Source organism: Eptesicus fuscus, chromosome 14 (genome assembly GCF_027574615.1).
Source record: "Eptesicus fuscus isolate TK198812 chromosome 14, DD_ASM_mEF_20220401, whole genome shotgun sequence".
NCBI classification, from domain to species: Eukaryota; Metazoa; Chordata; class Mammalia; order Chiroptera; family Vespertilionidae; genus Eptesicus; species Eptesicus fuscus.
The window spans coordinates 72,733,950-72,750,512 of NC_072486.1; the positions used below are offsets into that span (position 1 = coordinate 72,733,950).

The following is a 16,563-nucleotide window of genomic DNA, read 5'->3' on the forward strand; positions in this document are numbered from 1 at the left end:
GCTAAAGTAGGAGCAACGTGCTCTAGCAGTCCAAAATTTGTCAGAGAAACGTAGGTAATTTGGCAACTCAGGGCAAAGCTCCCTTAAAAAAGACAGAGACTTCCTGAGATTCAGAAATGCAAATTCTTTTCAGCTGCCCATGCATTAACTTGATTAAGGCTCTCACTTGGAGGCGCTTGATGCAGCCAGGTGAAATCAATTGTAGGCTTCCTGCCATTATGTAAATGTAGGTAATCAAGCATGAATAGCAATAAGCAAATCTCAGTTTACAAGATGATAGATACACCGCTTTATTTTCAATTGTATGAGTTACCAGAACAATAACTATTAACATACAAAGTACCATCAGCTCAACTGCAGGTATAGGCAGTGACAAGTATCTAATTCTTAGAATCACTCCCACAATCTGTCCAGACACATTAACCGAAGGACACGTTTGTAAATAGCAAACACAATTTTCACATTACAGCTTTCTCAAGCATATAAGGTGTGTAGACTTGGTGACGGGTTGTTTTTATAAGTTCTGTGTGTTCTTGATGCATTCATTTTCTTGACATTGGTAGAGATATTTCTTTCCACAAAGTAGATTTACAATATTCTGTGAACTAGTATTACTCTTGACACTTTTAAAATAGTAATATTTGAATTGAAATATCTCTGCAGTACAGTTCCTTGTGTCTTCTGGTAAGTTCCATCGTCAAAGAGCTTTTGGTTGTAATCATTCTCTTGCAACAACAGCTCAACTCTACTATTGGGTTCAGTGTAACACCCTCTTCATAGCTTGCTGTGTGATGTAATGAGGGTGGGGTGTACTGGCAATCAGCACATTTCGTTATCATTGCTTACAGCCATTTAAAACCATGCCGTTATTAATCCAAGTCTGACATGCCTTTTCTGAAATGTTCACAGTGCAGTATTTTTGTGGCCTAACGAAAGTTGTCTCATATCATTAAAAATAAACATTTTTATAAAAATAGAATATTTAAAATGTTTATACAGAGAAGACCAGTTAGAGTATCCTGTGCCATATGCAGTATACAGTAGTAAGCACAAAATCTCACAAAACGAAACACAAAAATCCTACCAGAGTAACCGCTATCCAGGTGAAATAGCCAGAACTTACAACTGCCCCCTTTTTTTCCCCTAAAATACTTTTTGCTTAACACAGAACATGTCATAATGCAAAAACTGGACTCCTCAAAGTTTTATTGTCTCTATGTGTTTGTGGGATAGAAGTTGCCACTTGAAAACGAGGCTAATATTTCCAGTCCATTGGTTATCTTTTGCCCTAGATATGAGGCAGATTGGAACCAATAAACCTTTTAGACAGATGTATTTTGCTTTAAAAACATGCTAAGTTATCACAAAGTACTTTCTTTATTTCCAGTTGGCATTAAAAAAAATGACAGGCAAAACATCTAAATGTCTACATTCATTCCATCAGAACAGTATCATTTTCAAACAGTTGATTTTTTTTAAGCAGCTGATTTTTAAATAACAAATATTTCATTATTATTAAACTATTTTATGAAAACCTTCTTAATGCCATCATCTATGTACATACAATACATAATGGTCCCTATAAAACACATTTTGTGTCCTGCATTGCCTATGGACATTTCTTCAACAAAAGGAATGTGTATGCAAAAATGTAGAAGGGAATGTTTGCCCAACATCAGTAATAACATATGTTAGTGACTATATAACACATGAACTCTCTTTGAAACTCTGAATGAGTGGCCTGGTCCCCAGTTATCTGGGCATCACCACTTCTGAATTTTCATTGATCCAGAAGGCCTCAAAACTGATTGCCTCAATTCCCCATATGAAATCAGGTCGGATCCTGATTTTTAAAATTTCAACCTAGAATTCAGGCTTTGAAAGCTGCAGGGTTGCCATTGGTCATTGGCCTATGGGACCAAGCTTCTGGCTCTGATGCTTTGTCAGATGGCAAATTCCTCAGAATCCAGTCATTTAAAAGAACAATATAAGGTCTTATAGTATCACAATTTTGGCAAAAGCAAAAATATCTGGTGGCCTTTCAATGACCAGGCAGTGAAAAAAATATTGGTCATGGTGTGGACTGTTGCTTGAACAGTTCAATGATGTGTAACAGAAGGGGGTTGATGGTGTATTCATCCATCATGTGTCTCCCTCGCCATCCACTTTATCTTGAGATGACAACAGAGAAGGGTATGGAGAAACACTTTTGATATTCACATAAGTAGCATTCACATGGACATAGTGCTCCCCAATGAAAGTAGAGAATATCGCCGATATCCTGGAGACCAGTTCCGAAAAGGTTGGGCGCATTTCAGCTTTGGGATGCCAGCATTTTAGCATCACTTCATACCTGTTTCAGAAAGGAAGAAGTGCTGTGAGAGACACGCCGAAGACAAGCATTTCTGCAAAAGTAAAGAGTATAAGAGCGATCGAAGATGCTTCTGAAATTCTTACTCACAAGGGATCGGGGCAGTATTCGGGTTGTAAGAGCCTTCTGCCTTGCAACAGGTAAACCGTTATATCAAAGGTGTTGACGTCAGGATAGGGAGGTGCCCCTCTTGTCATGAGTTCCCAGAGGAGCACGCCAAAGGACCACTAGGCAGACAACGGGAGAGAGAATCCAGGTGAGAAGTGTGACCACACAAATACGAAAGGCAATCGGTAGGCCTTGATAACGAAACTTGGTTTAGTGTACTCAATATACGTGCTGTTTGGGGCAAACATTTCCTTAAAGGCAATTAGTAAGCTATACATTTTAGGACTTGTTTAAACCAGAATTGGATAAAGTTTAGTTACAAGTAAATATGAAGTTTTCAAAAAGAATATCTGAAGTCCACATGGTGATTAAGATTTCATCTGTAGTTAGTAAAGTAGGCTTTCTAAGTTCTCTCTTGTAAAGGCAAAGCCTTGAAGGTTTCTATCCTTCTCTTTCCAATGGCTTCAGTACACTTTTAGATTATTAGTAAAAGAAGAAAAGTAAGCCTTCCAAAAGTTAAATTTGTGGGATTTTCAAGTGAATGTAAACAGTCAAGAATGTAACCATACCTAAAAGTTAATGTTAAAAGAGAAGATCTAAGTAAAAATCCATATTAAGAATCACAAGTAATAAAGCTGCTAGGCAACAAGGCTATTGAAAACTAATCTCAGTAAGATATTTGCAACTTGAAATGTTCAAAGAGTAGATTAATAAAAACAGCTCTATCAATACTTTATAGGAAGATCGCAGGGACATGGGGAGGGTAAGAGATTTGCTAAAATTCTCCAACAAGTCTTAATTCATGTTGGGATGAATATCTAAAAGTTCTTGGCTCTTGGTTGGTCTACTGAACTTGACTAAATATGCAATTTCTTGATTTAAAGCACTATACTTGGAAGAATACATCAGGTCATACATTTACCTCCTCCTGGACATGTGCCAAGGTGAGAGTGACACAATGAGAATAAGTCAGCATGTGCAGGTCACCTCTGGCAGGAGACCCAGGAAATCAGTCGCTGCTTAGCAACACTTCCTGGACACTCCCAGACCAAGAGGCACACGCGGAGAGAATGAGGCTCTGAGAAAAAAGAAGCTTGGAGAAGGAGAATACAGACAGGACAGGTGGACTAGGAGAACAGAACATTGAGAAGCAAGTGTAGCTCATAATATTCAGCAAGAAAGAGAACAAAGCATGTCTTTGAACACTGTGGCCAAAAGAAAGAAACCCGGTAGATACTTTAATTGCTGATACAAATCTCCATTAATGGCTCTTTCCTTTTGCCCAAGAATAAGAACCTTAAAGGCCACTGACAGCCTTCATCCAAACAGAGAAAACAAACTCCTTCCCAGGTGGGAACTAGATAACTTTGCTGTCTTCTGCAGCCTTTCAACATCAAAGTTTTCAAAGCCTGCAAATCTTAGGAGTTCTTTCTGACAACTTAATTGTGTTAACCTTCAAGTTCCAAAGTTTGCATTAAAATTTAAATCAATTTAACAAGTATCTACTGACTCCTGAGGTGCACAAGTAGGTTACTCCCCAAGTTACTGGATAAGCCCCCAGGCTTTAAACAGGGTTAAGAATATTATGCAATTAACTATCATGTAGAATAATAAAATGTAACAATGGAACAATAGAAAAGAGGTACAAATGTTGTGAAAAGTTAGATAATAGTGGGGTGCTGAGAGAGGCTTCAGGAAGAAAGTGATAGTAAAGTGGGTGTTGAAAGCAAGGGAGATTTGTTTTATAGGTACATGTAACGGGAGGGCAGAGAGAGTGTTCCCTGTAGGAGTGGGTCAAGGGGTGAGAGCTCAAATGTGTTTTTACTGAACTATAAATGTAATAGTCACTGCTTGGTGTGTGGACTAGGTGAAGGGAGGAGGGACAGATAAGGCTGAAAGGGGACCATACTGTGGGGTTTTTGAATGGGGAAAGTGAAATTATGGGATATGACTGGAGTTGAGCTCCAGGAGATTGCATCTGTAAACACTATGCTTTAGACCAGTGGTTCTCAACCTTCCTAATGCCGCGACCCTTTAATACAGTTCATGTTGTGGTGACCCCCACGCATAAAATTATTTTTGTTGCTACTTCCTAACTGTAATTTTGCTACTGTTATGAATCGTAATGTAAATATCTGTGTTTTCCGATGGTCTTAGGCTCTACAGCAGTGGTTCTCAACCTGTGGGTCGCGACCGCTAGCAGGGTCACCTAAGACCATCGGAAAACACAGATATTTACATTACGATTCATTAACAGTAGCAAAATTACAGTTATGAAGTAGCAACGAAAATAATTTTATGGTTGGGGGTCACCACAACATGAGGAACTGTATTAAAGGGTTGTGGCATTAGGAAGGTTGAGAAGCACTGCTTTAGACAAATAGGAGAAGCCAATTCATAAGGCAGAGACCAGTTTTCTAACAAGAAGAGGTGAGGGATACTACTGCATACTGCAACACGGAAGCCTATGAGACTGAACTTCTAAATTAGGGTGGTGGGAGATGGTGTGTGTCATATAATGAGCTGGGCATGGGCATCATGCCCTTTAAAAAATGATTATCTTGCCGAAACCGGTTTGGCTCAGTGGATGGAGCGTCGGCCTGCAGACTCAAGGGTCCCAGGTTCGATTCCGGCCAAGGGCATGTACCTTGGTTGCGGGCACATCCCCAGTAGGGGGTGTGCAGGAGGCAGCTGATCAATGTTTCTTTCTCATCGATGTTTCTAACTCTCTATCCCTCTCCCTTCCTCTCTGTTAAAAATCAATAAAATATACTTTAAAAAATTATTATCTTAACCTTGTAATAACCCTTTTATAAACCTGTAATGTAATTGATTTTATAGATGATTTTTTTTAAAAAGAAAGTTTTTATTATTGATTTTTAGAGACAGAGGAAGGGAGAGGGAGAGAGAGAAACATTGATGTGAAAGTGAAACATTGATTGGCTGTCTCCTGCATGTCCCCTACTGGGGATGAAGCCCGCAACCCAAGCACGTGCCCTGACTGAAATCAACCCCCCGAGGCCTCTTGATGCATGGGATGACGCTCAACCAACTGAGCCACACCGGCCAGGGCTAAAGGTGCTTTAAGGATGAGGAAACCGAAGCTCTGAGAGGCTGATTACTTGTGTATGATAAAGTGTCCCTAACCAATAGCCTAGGCTATAGGGTTGTCTGAAGGCAAATTCATAAAAAGGAGTACAGAGTTGGGTAAATTTCTGAGCAATAATTTGGATTCAGAGGAGAGTTGGAGGACTCATAGGACATGAGAGGAGAGAGAATAGCAGTTGCCAGGCAAAGCCCTCCCCCTTGAAAGCTTTGGACTGACAGGATGATGAGGGGAGGGGCAGTGAAGAAGGAGCATGATGTTGACCAAGAGAGAAGATGGGGGGACGGGAGACAGAGAGAGAGAGGGAGAGGGAGGTGTAAATGAGTATGCACCAGGAGTGATGGGAACAAGTCAGTTTTATTTTTAAGACAGGAAAGCTCTATCATTCACGCTTACTGTGCGAACAGTCAAGCCACTCTGACTATCTGAGCACCAGAAGTGAGCTCATCTGAAGAATCTCTGCCCAACTTCATCAAAACAGTAAAGATCAAAGCAGTTATTAAATGTGAGGAATTGTTATAAGTTGCAAAAAATTATAGAAAAGGTCACTGCTGAGGTAAGTAAGGTACGGGGACAGCCAAATTTGTGCGTTGAAGAATAGGTCAATTGAGATACAACTCAATTTGTGAAAAACTACAACTGATTAAAAAATGGGTAAATTGATAACTTTTTAGTAAAATTTAAACTTCTACTCTTTGAAATATAGTAAAATAATGAAAAGGAAAGCTACATGCTAGAAAAAAAAAATCTCAATAATCCTATATAATAAAAGGCTAATATGCAAATAGACCAAACAGCAGAACAACTGAACAACCAGTCACTATGATGTGTGCTGGCCACCAGAGGGTGTGTGGGGGACATGACGGGCGTCAGCCGTGGCGGGATGGTGGAGCAGGTGAGCGGGGGCACCAGACCAAGGCAGGCGCCGGTTGCTGTTATCAGGGTGAGCCTCTGGTGGTTACTGAAAATTCTTTGCTCCTATGCTGTGGTCCCACCCGGTGCTTGCACCTGCTGCCGGCAGTCGGCCCTGCTTGCACTCACTGCTGGTACCCAGTGCTGGTCCTGATCACTCAGCGCCATCAGCAGGTGTGAGCTGCGGCTGCTGGCCCTGATTGCCCCTAAGGGCTTCTCCACCTCTCCCTGCTCCTGAGGGGCAATCAGGGCAGCAGCCGCTGCTTGCACCAGCCCCAATTGCTCTGCGTCATCAGTGGGTGCAAGCAGGGCCAGCAGACAGAGGACCAGGGCCACAGTGGGAGGGGCTGGGCAGGCGCATGGAGGATGGGCCAAGCCATGCCCCTGTGCCTACCACAGCCTTGTGGCCCACAGTTCCTTTCAAGATGCATGAATTCATGCACTGGGCCCTTAGTTCAATAATAAAAAATAACCCAATTAACCCTTTGCACTCGCTTGCTTTTTTCTCGATTCCTTTATTCTAATGCTAACCGTGTCGAGTCACACTCGACATCCGAGTGCAAAAGGTTAAAAAAATAACAGAAAATAAATGGTAAAACTTAAAAAAATGGGCAAAAGTTTTGAGTAGGCACTTCACTAATGGAGGTATAAGAATGTCAAACAAGAACATGAAAAGATGCTCAATATCATTAGCCATTAGGCAAATGCAGATGAAAAAGAAAATGAGACACCACTATAATCTATTCGAATAGCTAAAACCCCCAAAACTGACAATGGCAAGTGCTGGGAAGAATGCTGAGCTGAAACTTATATATTACTGGTAAGAATATAAAATGATACAGCCTGTGTGGAAAAACAGGTGGCAGCTTCTCATAAAGTTAAATATAACACTTATCTTACAACCCAGTAATCCTACTTCTAGATATTTACCCAAAAGAAATAAAAATTATGTTCACACAAAAACCTTTAAGCAAATGTTAAGGCAGTTATAATTACATGTAAGTAACTGCCTAAAACTGGAACAAACCCAAATGTCCTTCAGATGGTAAATGTATAAACAAAATGTGGTACATTTGTACAATGCAATACCACTCAGAAATAAAAAGGAGTGAATCACTCTATGAAAAACAGTATGAAGGGCCCTTAAAACATTAAAGATAGAAGTACCATACGGTCAAGTAATCTCATTTCTGGGTATATAACCAAAAGAATTGAAAAAGGACCTTGAAGAGACACTTGTACACCCATGTTCAAAGCAACATTATTCCAATAGCCAAGAAATGGAAGAAATCTAAGTGTCCATTGACAGATGGACAAAGCAAATGTGGTACATTCATACAACGGAGTATTATTTACCCTTTAAAAGAAGGAAATCCTGTCACGTGCTACAACCCGGATGAACCTTGAGGGCATTACACTAAGTGAAATAAGCCAGTCACAACAAGCTAAATAATGCATGATTCTACTTACATGAGGTACCTAACGTAGTCAAACTCTTAGAAACAGAAAGTGGAATGGTGGTTGCCAAGAGGGTGAGGGGAGGGGAAAATGGGAAGTTGTTCAGAGGATATAGAATTTCAGTTTTACAAGATGAAGAGATCGGTTGCACAACAATGTGCATGTAATTAACATTATTGTACTGCTTAAAGATGATCGATTTTTTGTTGTGGTTTTTTTTTTTTTTTTTACAATAAAAAAAGAAGTGAACTACTGATACACTGATACTACCGACACAACATGAATGACCTTTAAGCGCATCATGCGAAGCGAAAGGAGACAGACTCAAAGACTACTGGATGACATCCTAGGGAAGGTAAAACTATAGACACAGGAAACAGGCCAGTGGTTTCCAGGTAGTAGGGGCTGATCATAAAGGAGCACCTGTTCTACATCCTGGTTATGGTGCTGCTGGTAGCCACATAACTGCATGGTCCAGACTCCCCAGCTTGCTTTCCAAGGACCTCTATGATCTAGTATGAAGATATTTTTCTCAATTTATTCTCATAACTTCACTTTGTGTCCTCCTGGTTCACAGGTCGATGCTCAACCACTGAGTCACGCCAGCTGGGCTAAAATCATCAGTATTAAGTAATACTTTTATTCCACCTGGGTTTATCAGTCAAATAAGTTCATGTTATCTATGTTGCAAAATTTGTCAGCAAAAAAACCCAACTTGGTATAATAAAATTTTCATAAGTAATCTAAACTTAATTGTTAGGAGCAAGCAAATTAAATAAGTGTAATAAGAAGTTTCTTTTATGTTAACTCTTTTTAAAAATATATTTTATTGATTTTTTTACAGAGAGGAAGGGAGAGGGATAGAGAGTTAGAAACATCAATGAGGGAGAAACATCAATCAGCTGCCTACTGCACACCTCCTATTGGGGATGTGCCCACAACCAAGGTACATGCCCTTGACCGGAATCAAACCTGGGACCTTTCAGTTCAAAGGCCGACACTCTATCCACTGAGCCAAACTGGTTAGGGCTAGGTTAACTCTTTAGCAATAATTATACAGGGTGGGAGCAAAAGTAGGCCTACAGTTGTGAGTACATGAAATACAGAGTTTATTCTTGTATTATTATTTATTAATTATTGTATTATTTTTCATACAAACAACTCTAAACCACTTTTTGCCACAACTTGTATTGTATGTGTACTTAAATAGTTTTTTCAATCTCTTTGTAACTTGAAGCTTTAGAGTCTTACGAAGTTAAATGATAAAAATTATTGAATATCTAGAAATTTCCAAATAACATAAAATACTGAAACAGTAATTGCTATATAAGTCTAAGTATACCTACTATTGACCTCTTATTAAAGAGAAACTAAATGATACATTTAGATCTGTTAATAAAAACATTTTGTGCTTTGTCAGTAAAAGAACATATGTTTCTAAAGGTTATGAAATAGATTAATAAACTTGCCAATCAAAAAAAATTCTAATTACTTACATTTTACCTTAAAATTAAGGTTCTAAAGGTTATGAATTTTAATTAATATGGAAGAAAATGATGTGAGTTTTTAGGAAGAAAGGCATTAGGCATGGAAATACATTTTGGGGGAACTAGTAGAAAGTGGTTTGTCCTAAAAAAAAGGTTGGTTGTTTCAAATTGAGTAAGAAGAGACAAACTAAGAGGGACTGGAAAGTTGTAGAAGTTTGTGGAAAAGGAACCCTCAGAAAGAAAATTTTAAGTATGATTAAAATAGATTTAATAGAGTAAGTTAATTTAAGTAGCTACAATAAGCTAATTCAGAATTAGAGTTTGGTTCTTTTTTTAAAAATTTCTTTATTAAGGTGTTATATGAGTTTGTTTGTTTTTCACGCTATCAAAAATGACAAAGTTTTTCTATATTGTTCTGCTCCAGATAAGATATTATGAAATGTTTTCTACCTACAAAGCAGGGAAAAAGCAAACATTATGACTATTCATGGTAATCCGGAAGCTAAAAAATATTTTCAATTGAATGTAAAATGGTTTCATTCTTCTAATCCTGAACTCTGCCCCCTTTCAGCAGGAAGCAGTCAGAAAGGTCTTCCCCCCTTCTTCCTCAAGATTGAGAAATGATTAAAAAAAGGGGCGGAGGGGAGAGGGAGGAATTGAAACTGAGGGTCCTTATAACTTTGATTAAATTTAGCTTTAAATCCTAGCTCTAGAAATCATATTTCTTTCTCTTTCTATACCCTTCAAAGACTAGCCTTTCGCTGGATAATCAGCAACCCCTGAGGCAGCAGAAAACAATAGCCTGGCCCTGACTAATGATCACAAAGTTTGGACTTCTGGCAGGCTAAAGATAACACCTTCACCTATATTATGTTTCCATTCCTAGGCTCTAAGGTGGAACCACCCCCTGGCTACTTTCCCAAGAAACCAGACAGAGGGACACAGAAGCAGACTTCAGAACTGTCCTTAAGACCTGAAGAAATGATTTTTTACCATTACCTTACCTCCAACCAATCAGCTTCCAGCATGACCCCAAGCCCTCTAACTCACAGTATCTTGAAATTTGCCCTATATAATCTGTAACCTACATGCCATCAGCTAGTTTTGGCTTTTGAGCATTTGCTTCCTGTTCTCCTGGATGGTACCATCTATCTCTCTATATAAAAGCCCAAGTGACTGTTACGGCCAAACGACTGGAACAACCAGTCGACCAGTTGCTATGATGTGCACTGACCACTAGGGGGCAGACACCCAATGCAGGAGCTGCTCCTGGTGATCAGTGCACTCCCATAGCCAACCTCCCCTGGCCAGCCAACCTCCCCTGTTCCCTCTCCCGTAGCCACAAACATCCCACAGTCCCTCCCCTCGTCCAGCAGGCCCCATCCGGCAGGCCTCGGCTGACCTGGCCCTGATCAGGACTGGGCGAGACAGCCCTGATAGGCCCTGATCGCTGGCCAGGCCCAGGGACCCCACCCATGCATGAATTTCGTGCACCAGGCCTCTAGTCCATAATAAAATAGCCAAGTATTTCTACACTGCAGTTCTCAGGGTCTAGTGCTTGGCTCTGCTAGCACAAGGTGGGTGAAATCTTTCTCTTCTGTAACCATTTCAAGCACTGTCCTTTCCTCCAGGTGGAAGGGCGTGTGGCTCTCCAGGTGAGTGTCAGTATTCAGGTGCATGCCTTTCGAAGCTGGCTCTGTGAGAGGAGGATGACCTTTGCAAATAAAGGAGAGCGTGTCTAGGTGCAGGAATGATGACTGCATTGCTAGACCTGCCTCAGTCATAGCTTCCAGATCTCTCAAGCTGGAATTCTTGCTGCCATGAAGTTGTGAGCTATGAGTGGCTGGGCTAATCCTAGTCTACTTTGTGTGAGTTTTGATGGACATGCCTTGTCTTCCCTGCTGAGCTAACGCTTCTGGAGGACAGGGTTCACACTTGGTTCCGCTCTGGGCTTCCTAAGGATCTAGCATCTGCCAGCCAAATATTTTTGAATAAATGAATTTATAAAACATAGTATCGATACTGTTGCAATGACCCTGGTTAGTAATTACGTGGAAAGGAACAAAGGGAAGGTCCAATAGACACATGCCCAGTAAAGTCTGGGTGACATAGGGAAGGTACTTGTTTGTCAGTCACACCTGGGAATAGGGCACTAGCCAGGGTAGGTGTGACCATGGCAAGCGGGGGGGGGGGGGCAGATTTGATATACTTAAGGTCCTAAACAAAGGAGTTCTCTCTCTTGCCCCTTGGTGTGTTGCACCTGACTCCTGGCTTGCAGAGGTCTCACGCTCCTGCCTTTGCCCACATGGTCCATGGCCTAGGACACCACACACAACGGACTAATGGAATGCACCCAGCCTGATGTTAAACCGGACCCAGCTTCACCAATGGAATGGAAACTCTGGACACGGGCTTTGCTTCTAGCTCTGCTGAATGCCCAGCTGCACCTTTTCCAGGACTGATTAAGGGAAACGGGATGGTGGAAACCGAGGGATATAATTCCACACAAACAAAAAGCACTCATTCTCCCACGTGAGTCTCAGAAAATTCTTTTTCTCAAGATATGATAAGGACCCGACCCTGAGCACCCAGTGGGGAAGGTGATCCCCCATTTCCACCGGTGGATGCCCCATTTCCACTTGTAACACTCCGAGTGCCTTAGATAATTGAGTACTTTTGCTTATGAAAAAAACTGAAATTAGTGATGTTAAAAGCTTTTCTTTACAAAAAAGTTAAGTAGCCATAAAACTACTGAAAAAATTTGGGCACGAAAGTAAAAGAGGAGAAGGTCTAGAGTGACCAATAATACGTTACCACATCTGACTTGGTGGTGAACTTCTGGGTCTGCAGACTTTCTAAAGCCATCCACTTCACTGGCAGTTTGGCACCTGTTTTGTTGTGGACACTGTAGTATTCTTTATCATACATGTCTCTGGCAAGACCAAAATCAGCAACCTTGACAGTGAATTTTTCATCTAGCCTACAGAAAGGACAAATATTATCACTGGTGGCTGAAATAGAATCATTTACTGTGATGCTGAATATCTACAGAACAAGTGGCTTCTGTGCTGGAAATCCACAAACCCTTAACTTCTGCTGGGAGGCTTCTTCTGGCCTCAACTGACCAACACTGTATTACAATGGAATTCTTGAGTAAAAATGCTTGACATTTACATTACAAGTTCAACAAGCTAAGGAAACAGATCCTGTGATGTTATATAAGAAAATTCGTTTTGCTTTCGTAGATCTGAAGTAGTAAAATTGGGCCCCCCTCCCGATATCTTTGTTTGCTAAATCAAGTATGCCAACTGAGTAACCAAAGTAATCGCCAATAATCACTTGCCAACTTATTACCGATTAGTTTTATAGGGGAGACATGACCAGGCACTGTTATCTTACTTTTTCATTCTCAAATGGGCTAGAATAGTACATAAAACTTATATATCCCACCACTGAGGTAACAGAGAAACAGGACACATAGTAAAGCATCTAAGAAAAACAGCGAGTTTCAACAAAATCAATTTCCGCTCTCTGAGGCTGTGTATCCCTTTGTTTAAGTGGGCTTTTATGTTGTCACAGTGACCAAAACCAAGGTCGGAAATGAATAGCACAGCTCTCTCGTTCACATACACTGTGAGTCATGAATCAGCGCTCTGCAAGGGAAAGCACTGGATCGATTACAAACTGTTGACTGCTGTATTATACAGCCAGGCAGCCAGACACAAATGAAGTTCTTTGAATTCATTCCCAAATACCATTTTTGGTAGGGCTCCTGCAGGCTGGCTTCAAACCCACTCTTGGGAAGTGACAATATGTTGGTATTTGTGTCATCAGCTCTCTCCTTTGCGCTGTAAAAGGCTGAAGATCAAATTCTACCTCCCAACACTAATGCAGTGTGAAACCACAACACTGAGGCCCACTTTGGGGAAGGAAAAGGGGGAAAGCACAGAGCAGCTGTTAAGACCCCCTCTGGAGAATCCCTTTTTAATTCTCCATCTGATGGAGACTGAAAGCCCCTCCTACATCCCCAGTGCTTACATGTGGATTTAAAACGATAACGGAAATAAAGGACTTTTGCACGAAAAACCGGGGAAACAGAGTCCTCCTTTTCACTGAATTTGGACGGTGGGCACAGAGATTCTTATACTTACATACAATTCCTTGCAGCCAAATCTCTGTGGACAAACTTTTTGCTTGCGAGGTATTTCATGCCTTTGGCTACTTGAAGACCAAAGCCAATAAGGTCTTTCACAGTTGGGTTCTGCAATCAAAGAGAATTGGAAACTCATAAACTAAGCATCTACTGTTCTAGCGAGGATCTCAGAATTCTGAAATGTTTATAAGAACGCCCTGTTGATTGATAATAGCAACCCTTTATTAAGAGCCTACTGTTTGCAAAGCACCAGGCTAGATGGTTTATAAATTTGGGCTAATCCTCATATACTTCTGGAAGGCAGGGGTTCCATTTTACAGATGCAGAACTGGAGGTGTTTTAAAGGTGGGTTTTATAATTATTCAGGTGTGGTGAAGCCCACAGATGGGAGACAATTGCCACTGAAAAGATAGTTTGTTCTAAGTCCCAGGAGGGGGGGGGGGCATGCCCTGCCATGCAAGCCCACACAGGGTAGCACCAGGCTTGGCCAGGAGACAGGTGAGGCTGCATTGCGGTTTCTGTGGGAAGAAAGGGCCAGCAGGGTAAGCAGGCTTGGACTTGGGTAGCTGGGATAATTTCAGCAGGGGGGCTCAGGCGCTGTCCCTAGTTGTCTGGTACCTGGCCCTTAAATGAGCAGGGCAGGGCGACAGTGACCCCGAGTGTGAGAGGCCTGTAAAGCAGGTTGGGGGTTGGGCTCTGGATTGGCTCACCTCTGAGAAGGTGAGTTGTTCACCATCTCTGGGAATTTGCTAGTCCCGGGAGGGGCAGTTTCTGCAGGTCAGTGAGGCCCCAGAAGTTAGAGCCTCAGAAATACATGGTTAGCCCTAGCTGGTTTGGCTCAGTGGATAGAGCGTCGGCCTGCGGGCCGAAGGGTCCCGGGTTCAATTCTGGTCAAGGGCACATGCCTGGGTTGTGGGCTCAATCCCCAGTAGGGGTCGTGCAGGAAGCAGCCAATCAATGATTCTCTCTTACTGATGTCTCCATCCCTCTCTCCTCTCTCCCTTCCTCTCTGAAATTAAAAAAAAAAAAAAAAAAAAAAGGAAATGCATGGTTAATACAGGAAGTTCAGAGAGAAGTAAATTATCCCAAACACTCAGATGGCAAGTGGTGGAATCAGGATTGTAAACTAAACCTTTTAGGCTCCAAAGCCCACACTGTAGCCAAGTCGCTCCCGTCAGAACCCCTCCCACACGTGCTGAAGCACAGCTCACAACTCCAGGGGCCTGGACCCACACAGAGAACAGGACCCTCATTCTCTAGGAACTCCCTCCACAACGCTGTGTGGACAGTGGGAATGTCTTTCGTAACTACAGGAACTTTATCTGAAATCACACAGAGGCCGCTGTGGCTGGAGCCTGGTCATCAGGAACAGGGTATGTGTCTTCTTTAGCAGCTGCTGCGGCGTTTGTGAACCAAAGAGGCAGAGTGGGGACCTTCCAGGAGGACCACAGCATGGAGAGAGGCCAGCTCCTTGCGTTTCTCTTTCAGACACACCTACGCCAGTGGCTGTCATTAGTACGGACTCCTTTAGGTTGTAAAAGGCCAGAGTGCAGGATAGTAAGTCTCTAGCATGCTTTAACCCTGGGAGCGAAATACCCGAGAGAAGGTAGCCTATCCAACCAGATGAACTTATCAGGAGGATGACAAGAATTAAAGTGCAAAAGTGGGATCGGTCAGGGCAGCTTTGTGCTTTGTAAGGTCAAGTCACCCTATCTGCAAACATTCATTGCCAGGGAGTATCTGATTCTGTTTGCTGAACACAAAATATTACTTTATCATCCATTCTAGGCCTTATTTCCTCTGAGAAACAGACCCCATGTTTATGAAGTTGTTTTTTTTTGTTTTTTTTTTTTTGAGTAAAACTACTCCATTAACTCCCAAAGGACCCTGGGCACAGGGGCTGAGGAGCCGGATGCCATCTATGTTTTCAGTTCTGGAAACTCCTTCCTCTTCCTCGCTGGTTCTGATCTGGCCATTACTTGCTCATCCTTTAGGTTCTACCATTAATGTCACATAACACACCTGGCCGGTGTGTTAGAGTGTTGGCCTGCACACCAAAGGGTTGCGGGTTTGATTCCTTGTCAAGTTCACGTATGTACCTGGGTTCATTCACTGCCTTCAGTTGGGGCATGTGTGGGAGGCAAGTAGTCGATGTGTTTCTCTTCCACAGATCCCTCCCTCCCTCCCTCCCTCCCTCCCTCCCTCCCTTCCTCCCTTCCTTCCTCCCTCCCTCCCTCCCTCCCTCCTCTCCTTCTCTCTGAAAAGCAATGGAAAAAATACCTTTAGGTGAGAATTAACAACAAAAAAATGTCACTAAGAAATTCTCATTTGTAGAAGCCTAACAACCTTTTTTGTAACCCTGAGCTCATTCGTTCAACAAATATCCACTGAGAGTCTATGGGCCAAAGACCATTTTAGGTGTTAGAGCTACAGCAGAGAACATATACACAAAAAATCCCTACCCTCGTGACTTCGCACTTTAATGGGATGTGAGTACACACACATACACAAACACACACACACACACGTATATGTATACATATATATGTAGTTAGCTACTATTTACTTATTTTTTCTTATATGCATATATGCATAACCCATGGACACAGACGATAGGGTGGTAAAGATCTGGGGTGGGGGGGTGGGGGCAGGCTAGAAGGGGTCAATGGGGTTAGCTACTATTTATTAATTTATTGTCTAGCCTAGCACTATACAGCAGAAATATAATGCAAGTCAAACATATAATTTAAAAATTTCTAAAAGTCACATTAACACCTCGTGCACCTAGGCCCGGGTGAGCCCAAGTGGCCCTGGGTCTGGGAGAGGCCAAGCGTCCCTGGGTCTGGGTGAGACCTTGTGTCCCTGGATCCGGGTGAGGCCTCGTACACCTAGGCCCGGGTGAGCCCAAGTGGCCCTGGGTCTGGGAGAGGCCAAGCGTCCCTGGGTCCTGGTGCGACCATGTGTCCCT

The 16,563-nt window shown here is 42.1% G+C and overlaps 1 protein-coding gene across 1 annotated transcript in view; it reads right to left on the reverse strand.

Annotated features, from left to right (window-relative positions):
- Positions 1 to 261: 261 nt before the first annotated feature.
- MET (MET proto-oncogene, receptor tyrosine kinase) overlaps positions 262 to 16,563 on the reverse strand; it is a 158,739-nt gene continuing 142,437 nt past the window's right edge. The window contains exons 18-21 of the mRNA XM_054725928.1: positions 13,594 to 13,703; positions 12,257 to 12,422; positions 2,462 to 2,598; positions 262 to 2,353 (exon numbers count right to left, since the gene is read on the reverse strand). Coding sequence (XP_054581903.1) covers positions 2,143 to 2,353; positions 2,462 to 2,598; positions 12,257 to 12,422; positions 13,594 to 13,703 — 624 coding nt within the window. The 3' untranslated portion in view covers positions 262 to 2,142. The remainder of the gene's footprint in view (positions 2,354 to 2,461; positions 2,599 to 12,256; positions 12,423 to 13,593; positions 13,704 to 16,563) is intronic.